Below are 20429 nucleotides of genomic sequence, written 5' to 3'. Positions count from 1 at the left end.
ACTACATTTCTGTTTTTTTCAGTCAAGATGGGGTGCGGAGTGTACATTGATGTGAATAAAATGAACTTTTTTGAATTTACCAAATGGCTGCAATGAAACAGAGTGGAAAAACTTTAAAGGGGTATGAATACTCTCCGTACCCACTGTATAATTAATGTTTAAGCAGTTTTTTCATACTGCAGTAATTCTGTGCTTATCACGAGTTTTGTGGATCCCTGACTTTTCTCCCCTAATAATTTGTTCTAGGCTCATTCCTTATGCTATAATGATTGCCACGTTACAATATCAGAGGGGAGAAGGGAACTGCAGTATGATTTTTCATTACTTCAGAACACAACAACATTTACTGGAAATCCCAGCTTCACAAGCAGAGGGGTGAAATTTTATCATCAGTTCAGTCTCAGCCTTTGTGGACACCAGGTTTGTTACTTTGCCTATAAATGTATAGTTAGAATAATCTGTTTTTAAGTCCTGTACAGTAAACCTGTAACCTATATTTTTAGAAATGTATCGCATTGCTTATGCATCATATGATTTTTAAAATACGTAAAATGCAGAACACATTCGGCAATAGCAGTAAGGCCGGTTTCACATGTCAGTGGCTCCGGTACGTGAGGTGACAGTTTCCTCACGTACCGGAGCCACTGACACACGTAGACACATTAAAATCAATGCATCTGTGCAGATGTCATTGATTTTTTGCAGACCGTGTCTCCGTGTGCCAAACACGGAGACATGTCAGTGTCCGTGGGAGCGCACAGATTACACGGACCCATTAAAGTCAATGGTTGCGTGTAAAACACGTACCGCACACGGACAGTCCGTGTGCCATGCAGGAGACAGCGCTGCATTAAGCGCTGTTCCCCCCACTGGTGCTGAAGCCCCATTCATATCTTCCCTGCAGCAGCGTTTGCTGTAGAGAAGATATGAATAATCGTATGTAAAATCAAGATCCAGGTCATGTCGTGTGAGACTGCCCTTAAACAGTGCTTGCTTGGGCACGTCATTCCTGCTGGCATTGGCCGCAGACATCACACCCCACAGTCAAGTTAATAGCAGCGGACATGGGGTATACAGTATGCACGGTCACGTCTGCAACCCATGTAAATGTACCAGCAAAGAGCAGCAGATGGTACAAGATGAATGGAAGGCAAGAAAGTATTAGTTCATTATTTTTACTGCTCTGCTGTGTGGCATTTTGCATATTACATAAAATCCCTTTTATCTTTTCAGTGCTGAGCAAATTGGATACTATGTCGAGATGTTATTGATAGTGATGAGTGAACGTGCTTGACACTACTCGGTACTCACCCAAGTATCCCTGTGCTCAGTGTACTCGGCGAGCACCGAGTATTTCCGGGATTATTCGGCAGGAGCTTGGGTCTCCACCCTGCAAATCTAGCACTCTTTAGAGCACCATTGACAATGCAGGGATTGTCAGCCATGCACTGTAATGCCACAGCCATCTTCGTTGTGGTATTACAGTTATTGGCTGGCCGCACAGCGTCATCAGGTGTATGAGACCTGGTGCCGCCCTGCTCGCCGCATTCTGCTCCGGACTTAGCGAGTTTAGGGAGAGCTTCTGCTGATGGGGTCAGAATCATCCTTTTAACCCCTTAAGCCCCGAGGGTGGTTTGCACGTTAATGACCGGGCCAATTTTTACAATTCTGACCACTGTCCCTTTATGAGGTTATAACTCTGGAATGCTTCAACGGATCTTGGCAATTCTGACATTGTTTTCTCGTGACATATTGTACTTCATTTTAGTGGTAACATTTATTCGATATAACTTGCGTTTATTTGTGAAAAAAACGGAAATTTGGCGAAAATTTTGAAAATTTCGCAATTTTCCAACTTTAAATTTTTATGCCCTTAAATCACAGAGATATGTCACGCAAAATACTTAATAATTAACATTTCCCACATGTCTACTTTACATCAGCACAATTTTGGAACCAAAATTTTTTTTTGTTAGGGAGTTATAAGGGTTAAAAGTTGACCAGCAATTTCTCATTTTTACAACACCATTTTTTTTTAGGGACCACATCTCATTTGATGTCATTTTGAGGGGTCTATATGATAGAAAATACCCAAGTGTGACACCATTCTAAAAACTGCACCCCTCAAGGTGCTCAAAACCACATTCAAGAAGTTTATTAACCCTTCAGGGGTTTCACAGGAATTTTTGGAATGTTTAAATCAAAAAGAATATTTAACTTTTTTTCACACAAAATTTATTTCAGCTCCAATTTGTTTTATTTTACCAAGGGTAACAGGATAAAATGGATGCGAAACATTGTTGTACAATCTGTACTGAGTACGCTGATACCCCATATGTGGGGGTAAACCACTGTTTGGGCGCATGGCAGAGCTCGGAAGGAAAGGAGCGCCATTTGACTTTTCAATGCAAAATTGACAGGAATTGAGATGGGACGCCATGTTGCGTTTTGAGAGCCCCTCATGTGCCTAAACATTGAAACCCCCCACAAGTGACACCATTTTGGAAAGTAGACCCCCTAAGGAACTTATCTAGATGTGTGGTGACCACTTTGACCCACCAATTGCTTCACAGAAGTTTATAATGCAGAGCCGTAAAAATAAAAAATCATATTTTTTCACAAAAATGATCTTTTCGCCCCCAATTTTTTATTTTCCCAAGGGTAAGAGAAGAAATTAGACCACAAAAGTTGTTGTGCAATTTGTCCTGAGTGCGACGATACCCCATATGTGGGGGTAAACCACTTTTTGGGTGCATAGCAGAGCTCGGAAGGGAAGGAGCGCCATTTGACTTTTCAATGCAAAATTGACTGGAATTAAGATGGGACACCATGTTGGTTTGGAGAGCCCCTGATGTGCCTAAACATTAAAACCCCCCACAAGTGACACCATTTTGGAAACTAGACCCCCTAAGGAACTTATCTAGATGTGTTTTGAGAGCTTTGAACCCCCAAGTGTTTCACTACAGTTTATAACGCAGAGCCGTTAAAATAATTTTTTTTTTTTCGCAAAAATTATTTTTTAGCCCCCAGTTTTGTATTTTCACAAGGGTAACAGAATAAACTGGACCCCAAAAGTTGTTGTCCAATTTGTCCTGAGTACGCTGATACCCCATATGTGGGGGGGAACCACTGTTTGGGCGCATGGCAGAGCTCGGAAGGGAAGGAGCGCCATTTGGAATGCAGACTTAGATGGATTGGTCTGCAGGCGTCACGTTGCATTTGCAGATCCCCTGATGTACCCAAACAGTACAAACCCCCCACAAGTGACCTCATATTGGAAATTAGACCTCCCACGGAACTTATCTAGATGTGTTGTGAAAACTTTGAACCCCCAAGTGTTTCACTACAGTTTACAACGCAGAGCCGTGAAAATAAAAAATCCTTTTTTTTTCCCACAAAAATGATTTTTAGCCCCCCAAATTTTTATTTTCCCAAGGATAACAAGAGAACTTGGACCCAAAAAGTTGTTGTCCAATTTGTCTCGAGTACGATGACACCCCATATGTTGGGGTAAACCCCTGATTGGGCGCACGGGAGAGCTCGGAAGTGAAGGAGCACTGTTTTACTTTTTCAATGCAGAATTGGCTGGAATTGAGATCGGACGCCATGTCGCGTTTGGAGAGCCCCTGATGTGCCTAAACAGTGGAAACCCCCCAATTATAAATGAAACCCTAATCCAAACGCACCCCTAACCCTAATTCCAACTGTAACCCTAACCACACACCTAACCCTGACACACCCCTAATTCTACTCCCAACCCTAATCCCAACCGTAAATGTAATCCAAACCCTAACCCTAGCCCTAGCCCTAACCCTAACCCTAGCCCTAACCCTAATGGGAAAATGGAAATAAATACATTTTTTTTAATTTTATTATTTTTCCCTAAGGCTAGGTTCACATTGCGTTAGGGAAATCCGTTTAGCACTAGCGGATTGCGCTAACGCAATGTCTTTTTAGGTGTCGTGTTTAGTGGTCGCGTTAACGTCCCCGCTCTGGAAGATCGGGGATCGGACCTCGGGCGCGCCGCGGACGCTGCAAGCAGCGTCTGAGGCGCGCCACAAAAGAACGGCACCTTGCTAGCGCGAGCCGAAAATGGCACGCTCTAGCGATGCGCTACACCCGAAAATCACATTGCTGTCAATGGGTGTGCTAACGGACCCGTTGCACGGCGTTAATTGTAACATTTTCGCCGTGCAACGCTGTCCGTTAGCGTTAACCCATTAACGCAATGTGAACCTAGCCTAACTAAGGGAGTGATGAAGGGGGGTTTGATTTACTTTTATAGCGTTTTTTATATCGGATTTTTATGATTGGCAGCTGTCACACATTAAAAGACGCTTTTTATAGCAAAAAAGTTTTTGCGTCTCCACATTTTGAGACCTATAATTTTTCCATATTTTGGTCCACAGAGTCATGCGAGGTCTTGTTTTTTGCGGGACGAGTTGACGTTTTTATCGGTTACATTTTCGGACACGTGACAGTTTTTGTGAGGCAGAATGACCAAAAACCAGCTATTCATGAATTTCTTTTGGGGGAGGCGTTTATAGCGTTCCGCGTTTGGTAAAATTGATGAAGCAGTTTTATTCTTCGGGTCAGTACGATTACAGCGATACCTCATATCATTTTTTTTATGTTTTGGCGCTTTTATACGATAAAAGCTATTTTATAGAAAAAATAATTATTTTGGCATCGCTTTATTCTGAGGACTATAACTTTTTTATTTTTTTGGTTATAATGCTATATGGCGGCTCGTTTTTTGCGAGACAAGATGACGTTTTCAGTGGTACCATGGTTATTTATATCCGTCTTTTTGATCGCGTGTTATTCCACTTTTTGTTCAGCGTTATGATAATAAAGCGTTGTTTTTTGGCTCGTTTTTTTTTTTTTTTCTTACGGTGTTCACTGAAGGGGTTAACTAGTGGGCCAGTTTTATAGGTCGGGTCGTTACGGACGCGGCGATACTAAATATGTGTACTTTTATTGTTTTTTTGTTTTTTTTTTAGATAAAGAAATGTATTTATGGGAATAATATTTTTCCACTTTTTGTTCAGCGTTATGATAATAAAGCGTTGTTTTTTGGCTCGTTTTTTTTTTTTTTTCTTACGGTGTTCACTGAAGGGGTTAACTAGTGGGCCAGTTTTATAGGTCGGGTCGTTACGGACGCGGCGATACTAAATATGTGTACTTTTATTGTTTTTTTGTTTTTTTTTTAGATAAAGAAATGTATTTATGGGAATAATATTTTTTTTTTTCTGCTTTATTTAGGAATTTTTTTTTTTTATTATTTTTTTTTTACAAGTGTGGAAATTTTTTTTTTTACTTTTTCACTTTGTCCCAGGGGGGGACATCACAGATCACCGATCTGACAGTGTGCACAGCACTCTGTTAGATCGGTGATCTGACATACTGCCGGGCAGGATTAGAGCTGCAGCTGCAGCCTGATCATGACCCGGAAGTGCTCCCTGCAGGACCCGGATGCAGCCCGGCGGCCATTTTGGATCCGGGGACTGCAGGGAGAAGACGCTCGGTACACGGTGAGTACATCACCGTGTACCGATCGTCTCAGGGAAGCCCGCAGGGAGCCCCCTCCCTGCGCGATGCTTCCCTGCACCGCCGGCACATCGCGATCATCTTTGATCGCGGTGTGCCGGGGGTTAATGTGCCGGGAGCGGTCCGTGACCGCTCCTGACACATAGTGCCGGATGTCAGCTGCGATAGGCAGCTGACACCCGGCCGCGATCGGCCGCGCTCCCCCCGTGAGCACGGCCGATCGCATATGACATACTATCCCGTCACTGGGAATTAAGTCCCAGGTCACCTGGACGGGATAGTACGTCATGGGATTAAGGGGTTAAAGCCAGGATCACACATACGCGAGATACGGCCGAGTCCCGCAGGTGAAAACCCAGCTCTGGTGCCGGAACTCCAAAGTGGAGCGTGCAGCTCCATGTATTGCTGTGCGGCTGCACACTCCGCTCCAGAGTGCCGGCGCCAGAGCTGGGTTTTCACCTGCGAGACACGGCCGTATTTTGCATATGTGTGATCCCGGCCTTATAGTTAGTGTAGGTCTGCCACTGTTCAGTTCCACAACTGCTGAGAAACCAACAGTCCTTTTTAGGGCTGTATCGGGGGTCCAGAGATTGCAGCGCTAGGTAGGAAGGGGGAGTCTATGTGCACATATCCACATCAGTGCAAGGCCTGCAGGCACTGTATGCAAGTACATAGCTCTCACTGCATACCTCCAAAAGCTCCATTACTGCCTGCTGCTGCTGCTTGGTTAATATATACCTAGCTACAGTTTTCTGTGGCATTTTTTTTCTTCACCTTATACCTGCTCATTTTATTCTAAAGCAATCCATAGCTCCCTTATTTCAACATTTATTTGCTTGGTCACGCTGCATACTACAGCCAGGCTATTGTAATCGAAGAACGTGCAAATCTACGTTTTTTTTCTTTCTTTTTTTTTTGTCCCAGACACCAGATGTGAGTGCACCAAAAAATCTTTTTTTGTGCATGTGTCATAGCCAATTTGTTGACACAATTTAGTTGTGCCCAAAATAATCAAGGCCACATTTAGATGAGTCTGTTATCTGAAGCTGATGGGTGGTGTATCTGTGGTGGAAAAATTTTAGCTTCGCAGGCATAAGTTGCAGAGTTCTGTCTGCTAGTCTTGTACTCATTTTTATTTTTTGCCAAATTTCACATACAAGAGAAAAAAAAATTATACAGTCTGTTATCTGTGGCTGCGGCCTGGTGTATCTGTGGAAGAAAAAAACAAAAAAGATGGCCTAAGTCTGGTATCAAGAGAAAACCAATGAATTACAAAAAAGGCCCTTAAAATATTCTTTAATGACAATAATTAAAATATAGGACTAGAAACCACACGTAACAAGCAACCAATGGCAGGGAACCCAAAAAATAGGATCAGATAGTCGTTGATTACAGATAATAACTAATAAGGAAAGGGCTAGGGAAGATAGATGTGCCTCGCCCTACTGGAATCCCTTCCTTGCAGAGGAGGTTGGCACCCTGGGATACGATATGGCGTCCCCGATCAATGTAGACTGACCCTAAAGACCCTAAAAGGTATCCCTACCAAAGCCACCACCCAAAACACACCACAAAAAAAACCACACAAAATGAATAGATACTTATGTGCTGTTGTTACTAATGGCTGTCGATGCAAAATGACGTTGGTAAACCTTGTTAAATTCCATCTGAGGAAATGTATTAACTATGAGTGATATCAAATCTGGAAGGATTAGGGATTTAGAAGGATGTATATATTAAACAATAAATACTCCCTTATTAATACTATTATTATTAATAAATACAGCGGTGAATAATCCTAGAAAAAGATTGGTGTCTCCGTCATTAGCAAATTGTCTGAGACGGTAGAGGAAAATATTGTCACTTCAACAGGAGACACATCTTATATGATACTGTAAACCTTCTCTACTGATAGAGTATATAAATAAAGGATATGATCACCTGTTCAGAGATCATACCTTATATTGGTAGAATGGGTAATGTACACTCATCATGGTAAAGTTACCAAAACCTCAGATGCTTAGTCATCAAGACAAGTATCTGCATCACCGCCAGAATCATTTGGGCATCATCGCCAGAATAGAACCATTATGATGTTCCAATAGTTACATGCACATGATGGCATATACATTGATAGTGGTGAGGTTACCAAAAACTCAGATGCTTTGGCACCATCAAAAATCTGCATCACCGCCAGAATCATGTACACATCACCAGAATAGAGCCATTATTACCATATTCAATAATTATATGTAAGTGATGGCACCACCAGAAATATGTGGGCATCATCGCCAGAGATATAATGATCCGTCAATATAGATAGATTGCATCACCGCCAGAAAAGTGATTAATTCATATATATGAGGGCATAATCACCACGCAATTGCATATAAATCAAATTAGTAAGGAGGCCATATAGTAATATTCATGACTAAAATGGTACAACACAGACATAATGGCAGGCAGCCAATTCAACAGCACAAGTGTGTGGTTATGGTACACTTATCTTAGGGAAGCAGTGTCCCATCCCGATGCGTTTCTCCCCAAAGGAGATCCCAAGGGGTTCATCAAGATGCTGCACGCGGTCCAAATATAGTGGAAAAATTGCAGCTTCGCAGGCATAAGTTTCAGAGTTCTGTTTAGTCTTGTTGTACTCATTTTTAATTTTTTGACAAATTTCACATACAGGAGAAAAAAAAATACAGTCTGTTATCTGTGGCTGTGGCCTGGTGTATCTGTGGTAGAAAAATCGTAGTTTTGCAGGCATACATAGAATAGTTCTGTGTGCTAGCCTTGTTCTACTTTTTCTTTTTTTTTTCAAAAATTCACAAAAATGTATACAGTCTGTTATGTCAGGCTGAGGCTTGGTTTATCTGTGGTGAAAAAATCATAGCTTTGCAGGCATACGTACCATAGTTTTGTGTGCTAGCCTTGTTCTACTTTTTTTTTTCATAAATTCACCAAAAACAACATTTTCTATACAGTCTGTTATGTCAGGCTCATGCCTGGTGTATCTGTGGTGGAAACATTGTAGTCTCGCAGGCATAAGTAGCATAGTTCTGTGTGCTAGCCTTGTAGTCATTTTTATTTTTTTTCCAAATTTCACATACAACAGAAAAAATAATTATACAGTCCGTTATCTGTGGCTGCGGCCTGTTTTATCTGTGGTGGAAAAATCGTAGCTTTGAAGGCACACTGATTAGATAAAATTTTGCTCCAAATAAAATACATTTGTGTTGAGGTTTTGAAATAATTCAATAGTCCATTTAGAATGCAATGCAAGGGGCGGGATACTGATGGTGCATGCAGAGGACGAGGCCGTGGCCAATCTGAAAGTGGGCCACAAAAAAGACCCACATCTTGTCGCTCGACCTTCCTGTCCTAGTTTCTAGGGGATCACAGCACACCACTATTGAAGCCAGAGCAGTGTGACACTATTGTTAGTTGGATAGCGGATAATGCTTCCAGTCACTTAGCCACCACCACCACCACCACCACCATGTCTTCCACATGGTCAAGTTCTAGAGAAAAGGCGTGCACTCAGCTAAATATGGAGTAGGTGCAGGCTGGACCTGGAGTCAATCCAGTCAAAATCATACAATAGAAAAAACAGCCGCACTTAGAGTATAGGTTTTCAAAATGCGTAACAAGAGTCAGATATTTATTTGAGTCACCAACAGAAGTAGAAAAAAGTGTCAAGGTAGGTAACGTTTCGACCCTGTAATGGGTCCTTATCAAACCTCACTTTTAAGATTATAGGAGCAGACCCCCACCAGACTGGACCCGCAGCTTTCACCAGGACCAATGTCCCTTTCCATGCCTTTCCGGATTAATTCAAATACTGCCATATAGCTCTGCTTGTGAGCCCCTAAACTCTACTGCGGCTCCTCTTTTTTTCTACTCCTATCTTCTTAAAAGTGAGGTTTGATAAAGACCCATTAAAGGGTCGAAACGTTACCTACCATGACACTTTTTTCTATTTCTGTGGTGACTCAAATATCTGACTCTTGTTACGCATTTTGAAAACCTATACTCTGAGTGTGGCTGCTTTTTCTCTTCCACATGGTCAAGTCTGAGTAGCCGTGAGTGTGGATCGGATATTCCTCACCCTGATTCTCCTTCCTCCCACCATGCCGAATGCCCTGAGATAACTGATCCCACACTTGGAAAACTGAACAGGTCTTCAGAGTGTCCCTTTCAAGATTCCGGACTCTCGCCCGGTTGAAGTCGGGCCAGCTGAGATCGCATGTAGCGATGCCCAAAGCTGTGACCAGCCACGTTCACACGAAGGTGATGGTGGAAAAGGATCACAAGAGGTGGACGATGATGAGACACAATTGCCAGAAAGTCAGGAGGAGGAGCAGGGTGTGGATGTGGAAGATGAGGTGGTGGATGACATGGTGACTGACCCAACCTGGCAGGAGTACATGCAGAGCGAGGACAGCAGCACACATGGGGAAGGAGGCATATCACCCCAACAGGCAGGAAGAAGCAGTGTGGTGGCCAAAGACAGAAGGCGTGCATTCATTCCTCGTAACACCAACATGAGGAAAGTTGCCATTCCAACTGTTAGATCTTCCCGATTCTGGTTATTTTTTTAAAGACTCTGATGATAACCCCAAACAGGCCATTTGCAGCACCTGCCATGCCTGCATCAGCAGGGGTAGCAAAATTACCAGCCTGACCACCACCAGCATTATCAGGCACATGGCAGCAAAGCACCCGACTTTGTGGGCCGAATCTCAGGCTCCAGGAACACTGTCTGCAGGTGACACCACTGCTTCTTCCACTGTTTTGCGTAGAAGCCAATCCCAGGTCCACCGTGCATGTGAAGATGCACCACATTCAAGCAGCACCATCATCAAACCCGTCCACATCTTTAGCCCAATCTTTGGAACGCAAGCGGAATTACCCAGACAACGCCCCACAGGCCACAGTACTAAATTCTAAAATTTCTCTTCTGCTTGCACTCGAAATGTTGCCTTTTAGGCTCATTGAGACGGAAGCTTTCCACAACCTGACAGCGGCGGCCGTCCCAAGGTACTTGGTCCCCAGTCGCCACTATTTCTCCCGGTGTGCCATACCGGTATTACACCAACATGTGTCCCACAACATTACCCATGCCAAACAAATGCTATTACTGGTAAAGTCCACCTAACCACGGACACGTGGACAAGTGCTTGTGGGCAGGGACGGTACATCTCACTGATGGCACACTGGGTTAACATAGTGGAAGCCGGGACCCAGTTGGACCTTGGGATGGAACACATCCTCCCCACGCTGAGGATTGCGGGCCCTAGGTCAATCAGGGTTGCCCCCACAGTCTACAGCTCCTGCACCACCTCCTCCTCCTCTTCAGCCTCCATCTCTGAAATCAACACATCAGTCAGAAGCTGGAAGCACTGCAGCACTGCCTCATCCAAGCGGCAACAGGCTGTGCTGAAGCTAATCTGCAAAGGTGACAAAACGAAAAATGTAGAAAAGTTGTGGACAGCGCTGAAAGAGCAGTCAGATATTTGGATGACACCACTGAACCTACAGCCAGGCATGGTTGTGTGACAATGGCCAGAACCTGGTGGCAGCTCTGAAGCAAGGTGAGCGCTCACACGTAACTTGCCTGGCACATGTGCTTAACCTCGTGGTTCAACGTTTTCTGAAAAGCTACCCAGAGCTGCCGGATCTGCTAGTGAAAGTACGCTGTCTGTCTGCCCATTTTAGAAAATCCACTACAATTTCAGCCGCCCTTGCCATGCTTCAGCAGCGTTTGCAGCTTCCGGCTCACTGACTGGTGTGTGATGGCTCACTGACTGGTGTGTGATGTCCCCACACGTTGGAACTCTACACTGCATATGTTGGAAAGGATTTGTGAGCAGAAGAGGGCAGTTGTTCAGACTCCACACATAAGACCTCAGGAGTGGACATGAATGTCAAGCATATGTAGCATCCTACAAAACTTTGAGGACTGCACCAAGATGGTGAACGGTGATGGGATAGTAACACCAGTTATGGCCTCACTATCCCGCTTCTCAGCATTCTGAAAACTTCTCTGCTCACAATTAAAGGGGATGCATTGCAGGCAGAGCACGTGGACATGGATCAAGGAACCATACAGGGGGATTACACTCAGCCCAGCCTCATGTCTTCCCAACGTGGATTGGTAGGCAATGAGGAGGAGGAAGAACAGGAGCTACTTTCATGCTCTATAGACGGTACTACATGTACAGCTGTCATACTGTCTGTTCAGCGGGGATGGCCTGAGGACAGGGAGGATGAGGAGGAGGAGGGCAGCATGGTCAGTCATCCTGTTGGTGAGGACACGGAAGTATTGCCTGTTAGCAGTCTGGCATGCATGTCTGACTTTATGTTGCGCTGTGTTTCACGTGACCCTCGCATTTTAAATATTTTTGGTGACACGAGTCATTACTGGTTGGTGACACTTCTAGACCCATGCTACAAGGAGAACTTTCAACCTTTTCTGCCAGAGTCAGAGAGGTGTACTAAAATGTTGAAGTACCAGAGGGTCCTTGTGATGGAATTACTTAGAAAATTCCCATGTGAGAACGCTGGCAGCAGACGTCAGTTTGTTGTACAACCAAGAAGTCCAAGCGAGAGAGACAGAAGTACAATCCAGCTCATGCAGGGGAACAAAGGCAAAGTTCTGGGACCATTTTCTCAGACTCTCCCATCGTGCTGGCACAAAGGCAAGGAGTGCTGTCACAAGAAGTGCAATGTTTGGGACGATGCTGAGGGAGTACCTTGCAGATCGTACAAATGTCCTCTGTGATTCCTCTGTGCCTTTGAGTATCCAAGCTGGACACGTGGCATGAACTGGCTCTCTATGCCTTGGATGTCCTGGCCTGCCCTTCTGCTATTGTTCTGTCAGAGCGGATTTTTAGTGCCTCTGGTGGAATTATCACAGATAAGCGCATCTGCCTGTCAACTGAAAATGCTGACAGGCTGACTCTTATAAAAATGAACAAGGGCTGGATTGGGCAAGATTTCTGTACACCCACAAGTAGGGTTGAGCGACCTTTACTTTTATAGGATCGGGTCAAGTGAAATTGGCCGATCCTATAAAAAAGTCGGGGTCAGGGTCGGCCGAAACTCGAAACCCAATGCAGTGCATTGGGTTTCCAATGGTTCCCAGGGTCTGAAGGAGCGGAAACTCTCCTTCAGGCCCTGGGATCCATATTTAAGTGTAAAATAAAAAATAAAAATAAAAAATATCGCTATACTTACCCTCTGACGAGCCCTGGTACTAACCGAGAACCTTCCTTCCTTCGAATCAGCGCTTGCAGGACCTTGCGTGACGTCGCGGCTTGTGATTGGTCTCGTGAGCGGTCACATGGGCGGCCGCGTGACCAATCACAAGCCGCGATGTCACGCAAGGTCCTGCAAGCGCTGATTCTTAGGAAGGAAGGCTGCCGGAAAGAAGCAGGGCGCGTCCGAGGGTGAGTATATTCCTATTAGGTATATACTCACCCTCGGACGCACCCTGCTTCTTTCCGGCAGCCTTCCTTCCTTCCTTCGAATCAGCGCTTGCAGGACCTTTCGTGACGTCGCGGTTTGTGATTGGTCGCGCGAGCGGTCACATGGGCGGCCGCGCGACCAATCACAAGCCGCGACGTCACCGCAAGGTCCTGGAAGCGCTGATTCGAAGGAAGGAAGGTTCCCGGTTAGTACCAGGGCGCGTCAGAGGGTAAGTATAGCGATATTTTTTATTTTAATTCTTTATTTTACATTAAATATGGATTCCGATACCGATTTCCGATATTGCAAACATATCGGAAATCGGGATCGGAATTCCGATACCACATTCAGAAGATCGCCGACTTCATGGCCGACCCCACACAGGGGTCGGGTCGGGTTTCATGAAACCCGACTTTGCCAAAAGTCGGCGACTTTTGAAAGTGGCCGACCCGTTTCGCTCAACCCTACCCACAAGTGAAAACCGTGAAACATAGCCTGTAATACATTGTCTTTTTTGTGAAACTGTATTGTGATGCACCTCTTCCCAACCACACATGGATTTCCGCTTCCTGATTTGGTCTGTTTGGTGTTAGCCTCCTCATTATCTTCATCCTCGTCATCTACAACCAGTACAGCACCAGGGTGAACATATCCGTGATGCAAAAGTCACTCAATTTTTGTGCAAGGGTGTTTTTCTGATGCCCGTTACTAATTAGAAACCAAAATAAACTCTCCCAGGGGGAACTGTCATCAAAATGAGATGTACGTATATTTTTCCCATTTATTCTTCTATATTCCAGTTTTAAAATATCTGCACCGTCCTTTTATGACCTAGTGTATACCTCTACAATATGAAAATATTGAAATACTATTATTTTTTTTTATATCCCTGTCTCTGAGCTGTTGCTAGGGACAAACATCTTGTTGCACACAATCTGGCATCATATATATGAATCTGTGTTAGTATGATTTATCTTTGTCTCCTCATTTCCACCACTAGATCACCACGCTTAACATGTTCTGTGCTGCTATAGGCAGTCCAATTTTTGTCAAGGGTATCTATGATGCCCATAGTATAGTTTTAAATAATGTATCCTCCTTGGGGAAATGTTTGTCTGCCCATGCACTGCGTGTATGGGCATTACAAGTCTAGGAGACACACTCCTTTACATTGGGCCTATTTTTTAATGAGGCCTTCAGCAATGTCTCCTCATTCTCCACCACTAGATCACCACGCTTAAAGGGACTCTGTCACCTGAATTTGGCGGGACTGGTTTTGGGTCATATGGGCGGAGTTTTTGGGTGTTTGATTCACCCTTTCCTTACCCGCTGGCTGCATGCTGGCTGCAATATTGGATTGAAGTTCATTCTCTGTCCTCCATAGTACACGCCTGCGCAAGGAAAGATTACCTTGTGCAGGCATGTACTACGGAAGACAGAGAATGAACTTCAATCCAATATTGCAGCCAGCATGCAGCCAGCAGGTAAGGAAAGGGTGAATCAAACACCCGAAAACTCCACCCATATGACCCAAAACCAGTCCCGCCAAATTCAGGTGACAGGTTCCCTTTAACGTGCTCTGTGCTGCTATAGGCAGTCCAATTTTTGTCAAGGGTATCTATGATGCCCATAGTATAGTTTTAAATAATGTATCCTCCTTGGGGAAATGTTTGTCTGCCCATGCACTGCGTGTATGGGCGTTACAAGTCTTGTAGACCCACTCCTTATCATTGGGCCTAGTTTTTAATTGTGCTAGGTGGGCAGGGGAGTCTATGTGCACATATCCACATATCTGCAAGGCTTGCAGGCACTGGATGTGAGTCTATAGATCTCCTGTATACATCAAAAGGCTCCATTACTGTCTGCTGCTACTTATGTTAAATATACCTAGCTGCAGTTATCTGTGGCAATTTTTTATTTTTCATTTTTAAGGTTATACCTGCTCATTTTATTATAAAGCAATCCATAGCCCCTTTTTTCGACATTTATTTGCTTCGTCATGCTGCAAACTACAGCCAGGTCATGGCAATACAAGAGCGTGAAAATATAATGTTTTACCTATTTTTTTTTTTTGGCAGGCATCAGATGTGAGTGGGCCTGAAAATCTGACCTTTTTTTGGGGTACTATCTAATATTTTGTAGTGTCTTACAACATTTTTGGACACCATTTTGCTGCCCCAAAAAAACTTTGGCTGTGGCCAAAAAATTTTGCTACAGTTGTTATATTTATTACTGTGAGTTTTACGCCACACGCAACGCATATCATTGCGCTAAATAGCTTAAAATTTTAGTACTTCAATTTTATATTTGGGTGTCATAGCCAACTTTTTGCCAAAATTTTTGTGTGCCAAAAAAAGCCACATTTTGATCAGTCTGTTATCTCTGGCCGACGCCTGGTGCATCAGTGGTGTCAAAATCCATGCTTTGCAGGCATACGTTGCATTCTTCTGTCTTCTACTTTTGGTCTACTCAGTATTTATTGTTTTAAAACATTTTTTTAATAAAAATTATAGTCTCGTCACATGCCTGGTGTATCTGTGGTGTCAAAATCTTCTGTTCGCAGGCATACATTGCGTTGCACTGTCTGCTAGTTTAGGTGTACTCAGTATTTTTTGTTTTACAAAAAAAAAAATTAAAGAAAATTTATACGGTCTGTTATGTCACGCTGAGGCCTGGTGTATCTGTGGTGGAAAAATCATAGCTTCGCAGGCATAAGTTGCATAGTTCTGTCTGCTAGCCTTGTTCTACTCTTTTTTTTTTTTTTTTTTTTTTTTTCAAAAATTCACCAAACCCCCCAAAAAAGTCCTCGACTTCAACCAACATCGCATGGTTCACCTTGATTCACATTTGCTATGTGATCTTGAAATGTTGTGTAGAAGAGCGTTCTCCTTGTCCTAATTTCTCTGAGTGTAAAAGAGCAGCCAATTATTCATATCTCGGGGGCTGACCAGGATGGGACCCCTTGGCTCTCACAACCAATAAGCAAACTGTGGATTATATTCACCAGATTTGTCTTTTTGCAGGATTTATTTCCGGAGGTGCGATTCTCACTTCGAACTGTAGCAGTTCGGTATCGAAATTCAGCCCCCAGTCACGTATCTCTTTCTGAATGCTCTCATCCTTGTGTATGTAGTTCTTGAACTTCCCAACTTGCCGCTCCCTCTGTTCTGGTGGTAAGCTGGTGTGAACGGCCAGGTCTTTCATGATGTTGAAGTCATTTCACATTCTGTTGGTCAGACCTGTTAGGTTACAGAACTCTGGCACCAGTACGCTGGCTCTGTCTGTGGCTCCCGGCTTGGGCCTCTGGCGGATGTTCACCATTATCGGCTGGATCATGTCTATCACTTGTTCATTGTATTGGTTCTTATAGTAGTCCACAAAGTTGATCTCGCTTCTGTCTGCCTTCTTGAAGGTGGACGCTGTAGTCATGTTCCAGGCGATCTCGTCTATACGGTAGGCTTTAGTGTTGTACTTGGTGAGGATGATCTGTCCGATCAGCTTCTTGCAGCAGGTGTCCTGAAACCTCTGAGGGCCACATGAGGAGTAGAGGCTGCTCATGATGTTATGCACATGTCTCGTTCCTGAGGACTTTATGCTGACATCAATGCTCAACATGATGCTGGACTAGTACTGGAGGATGGAGGTGGAAAACCCAGGACGTCAGACGTTTCGCGTTAACGCAAAACAGCCGTCATCTTTTCTTTTCTCTCCCCGCACCCCTCTGTACTTTACCATCTAATATGAAAGTCATGAAATAAAGGACTTTTCATTCAAGCTCCCATGGTGAGTGCCGCATACTTTTTTTCTGAATTATTTGAAGATATAAAATAACTTTCTAAATATGATAATCCACCCTTAAAAAAGTCACAGTTGCCAAATAACACCAATATAAAAGGAACAAACATTATCACCATACGGTTAGCTGGTTTGACTGCAAAATAGGTGTTCTCAACCAATTCTTCTTGTCCATTAAAATTGTAGACTTGCAGCCCAGGAGAGACAGGTTTGTCCAGTATTGTAGGCTTTATAGTCCTAAAGTGACATGTACAGTAGGATAGGGAAGGGTTATGGAAGGACCCATCAGAGAAGTGTTACCTTGCCGTGATTGATGGACACACATGAATCGGCCAATTTATGCGCTAAGAACCTTCTCTTTTTTTTGTAAGTACATCTTGCTAAGGGATAATGCAGTTGGAAGTTATTTCCTTTGACACTATATGTCTTGGCATTCACATAGTGTCGCTATGCTCTTCTTAATATATGCTTACCTTGTAATGTCTTCACATCCTGTTCCGTCCAGATGTGTCTGGATCCCAGAATACCAAGCGGCGGAAGTTCACCGACCGCCATATTGGGACACCCAAGTGATGGGTGTCTCAATATGGAAACTGCTGGTGGTACCAGCCTCTTGCGTGGTACCATCAGCGGAATACCGTCGCACCACACACGCTATATATGCCGTACGCACCACACACGCACACACACACACACACACACACACACACACACACTGTATATGCCACACACACTCTGTATATGCCATATGCAGCCTCTTGTGCGGTACAACCAGCGGAACACCGTCGCAAACACGCCACCGCTGGAATTAGCTGAATAATTCACTGACCGCCGCCATCTTTGTACAGGAGGAGCACATGTGCAGTTTTAATGTGCCCGCCGCTATCTGTCGGCACAAAGATTGCATAGGTCTGATTTACTGCTCCTGCACGAATTCCGCGCAGGCGCAGTGAATCATTCGGCTGATCCCGGCGGCAGAAACACCACGTCTACAGGCAGAGGAAGTCGGTCACATTAAAGGGGTTTTCCCACAAATCAAAGTTCATTTTAAAAATTGTCTGCTTTTGACAGTGTATGGAGCATAACACATCTCCTTGGCATGGGAGGAAGCAAAAGACAATACTGACATTTTGGCAGGGGATCACAGAGGATTAATTTTATCAGGTAAAATATTTCACTGACTGTTTTTAAACAATATTTTACCTCACAAACTGTATCCTCTGCAATCTCCTGCTGTAATATCAGTATTGTCTTTTGCTTCCTCCCCTGCCCAGGAGCTGTGGTATGTTCTGTACACGGTCAGACACAGACAATTTTTTAAATTAACTTTCGTTTGTGGAAAAACCCCTTTAAAAAGCTAATATCGATGCCAACATGGCTCCTTCAAAAAAGTACGCCAATGACAATGAAAGGGAAGCAGCAAAGGCATCACATGGGGGGAAGAGATACTCAACACTGCAAAGCCTCCCCCCATTGTGACATTACCACCCTCCCGATGCGATAGCATCGGGCCTCCATCTAGTTTATACATAATTTGCAGTCACTACAGCTTGCACCTATTCACACTTGGGAGGTGCTGGACAGGTTATTTTGCATACATATGGCAGTTAGTACACAACCTCATACACCAAGGCCAATATCTAATATATAAAGCTGAATGTGTGTATGTATGTATGTATGTGTGTATGTCCGGGATTGGCATCTGCACCGTCACAGCTACAGCCAAAAAAAATTTGCACAGTCGCACGTCTGGACCCCGAGAGCGTCATAGGCTATGTTGTGAGGCGAAATTTTAACCCCGCGCGTTCCAATTCACCAAACAATTTTGCCCCTATCTACATAATGGGGAAAAAGTGAAAGGAAAAGTGTTGGAGGCAAATGGACAGCTGCCAGATGTGAACAAGAGGGACTTAAAGAGTGAGAGCGATGGCGCCAAAGAGTATATACCGTACAGTTGCTAAGGTGGGGCCCCGACATGGGATACTCACCACACACAGGGATATGAACACACACACAAAATGCGCCACAAACTACCACGTGCTTGAACACATATACCACCCTCAGCACACATTTCACCACACATACACCAACCTCGCCACATAAAAGTTGAAACACAAAAGTCGCCACTCAAAACTCGCCACATGCAAAACTAGGCTCACGCAAAACTCGCCACACGAGCAAAACTCACCTCATGGAAATCTCGCCACACGCAAAACTTGCACACGCAGAAAAATTGCCACATGCACAAAAGTTGCAACACATGCAAATGTTGCCTCACACAAAACTTGCACATACTCAAAACGCACCACACATAAAACTCGCCACGCGCAAAACTTGCTGCACACAACTTGCTACACTAACCTGTCACATGCATCTCGAGAAAAAGTTGCTACACGCATGTCGCCACACAAAACTCATCTCACAAAAGTCGCTACATGCATGTCGCCACATGCAACTCAACACACACAAATTGACACATGAAACTCGCCCTAAAACACACACAATTCTGGTATTCTCCTTCAAAAATAAAAATCTGATTAATAAGCAGACAAACTACAACAAATGTACCATATAGGAAATACGGCAGCTGTCAGTCACATGACCTGTCTATTATGTGTATGTGTGAGCTAATATATACTGCCAGGGGGAGGGCTTCTTGTTGGCTGGGGATTTATCAGGCTGCCAATTTAGCTTACAAATACTGAGGTAAAAATACTGACCAAATAACGTGTGAATGCGATCTAATACAGGAGGAGATGACACACAGATATATACTATATACAGGAGGAGATGACACACAGATATATACTATATACAGGAGGAGATGACACACGTATATACTATATACAGGAGGAGATGACACACCGGTGTATACTATATACAGGAGCAGATGACACACAGATATATACTATATACAGGAGGAGATGACACACGTATATACTACATACAGGAGGAGATGACACACAGGTGTATACTATATACAGGAGCAGATGACACACAGGTATATACTGTATACAGGAGCAGATGACACAGGTATATACTATATACAGGAGGAGATGACATACAGGTATATACAGGTATATACTATATACAGGAGGAGATGACTTACAGGTATATACTATATACAGGAGGAGATGACACACGTATATACTATATACAGGAGGAATGACACACAGGTATATACTATATACAGGAGGAGATGACATACAGGTATATACTATATACAGGAGGACATGACACACAGGTATATACTATATACAGGAGGAGATGACATACAGGTATATACTATATACAGGGGAGATGACATACAGGTACATACTATATACAGTGGAGATGACACACAGGTATATACTATATACAGGAGGAGATGACATACAGGTATATACAGGTATACAGTGGGGCAAAAAAGTATTTAGTCAGTCAGCAATAGTGCAAGTTCCACCACTTAAAAAGATGAGAGGCGTCTGTAATTTACATCATAGGTAGACCTCAACTATGGGAGACAAACTGAGAAAAAAAAATCCAGAAAATCACATTGTCTGTTTTTTTAACAATTTATTTGCATATTATGGTGGAAAATAAGTATTTGGTCAGAAACAAACAATCAAGATTTC

General features: G+C 43.7%; 1 protein-coding gene across 1 annotated transcript in view; it reads left to right on the top strand.

Annotated features, from left to right (window-relative positions):
* The window catches only part of ELAPOR1 (endosome-lysosome associated apoptosis and autophagy regulator 1), a 349091-nt gene that overhangs the window by 232746 nt on the left and 95916 nt on the right, over positions 1–20429 (top strand). The window contains exon 15 of the mRNA XM_069756493.1: positions 247–420. Coding sequence (XP_069612594.1) covers positions 247–420 — 174 coding nt within the window. The remainder of the gene's footprint in view (positions 1–246; positions 421–20429) is intronic.

Source organism: Ranitomeya imitator, chromosome 3, assembly GCF_032444005.1.
Source record: "Ranitomeya imitator isolate aRanImi1 chromosome 3, aRanImi1.pri, whole genome shotgun sequence".
Taxonomy (NCBI): domain Eukaryota; kingdom Metazoa; phylum Chordata; class Amphibia; order Anura; family Dendrobatidae; genus Ranitomeya; species Ranitomeya imitator.
Note: the sequence above shows the minus strand (reverse complement) of the source record. Positions and strands in the feature narration are given on the sequence as shown.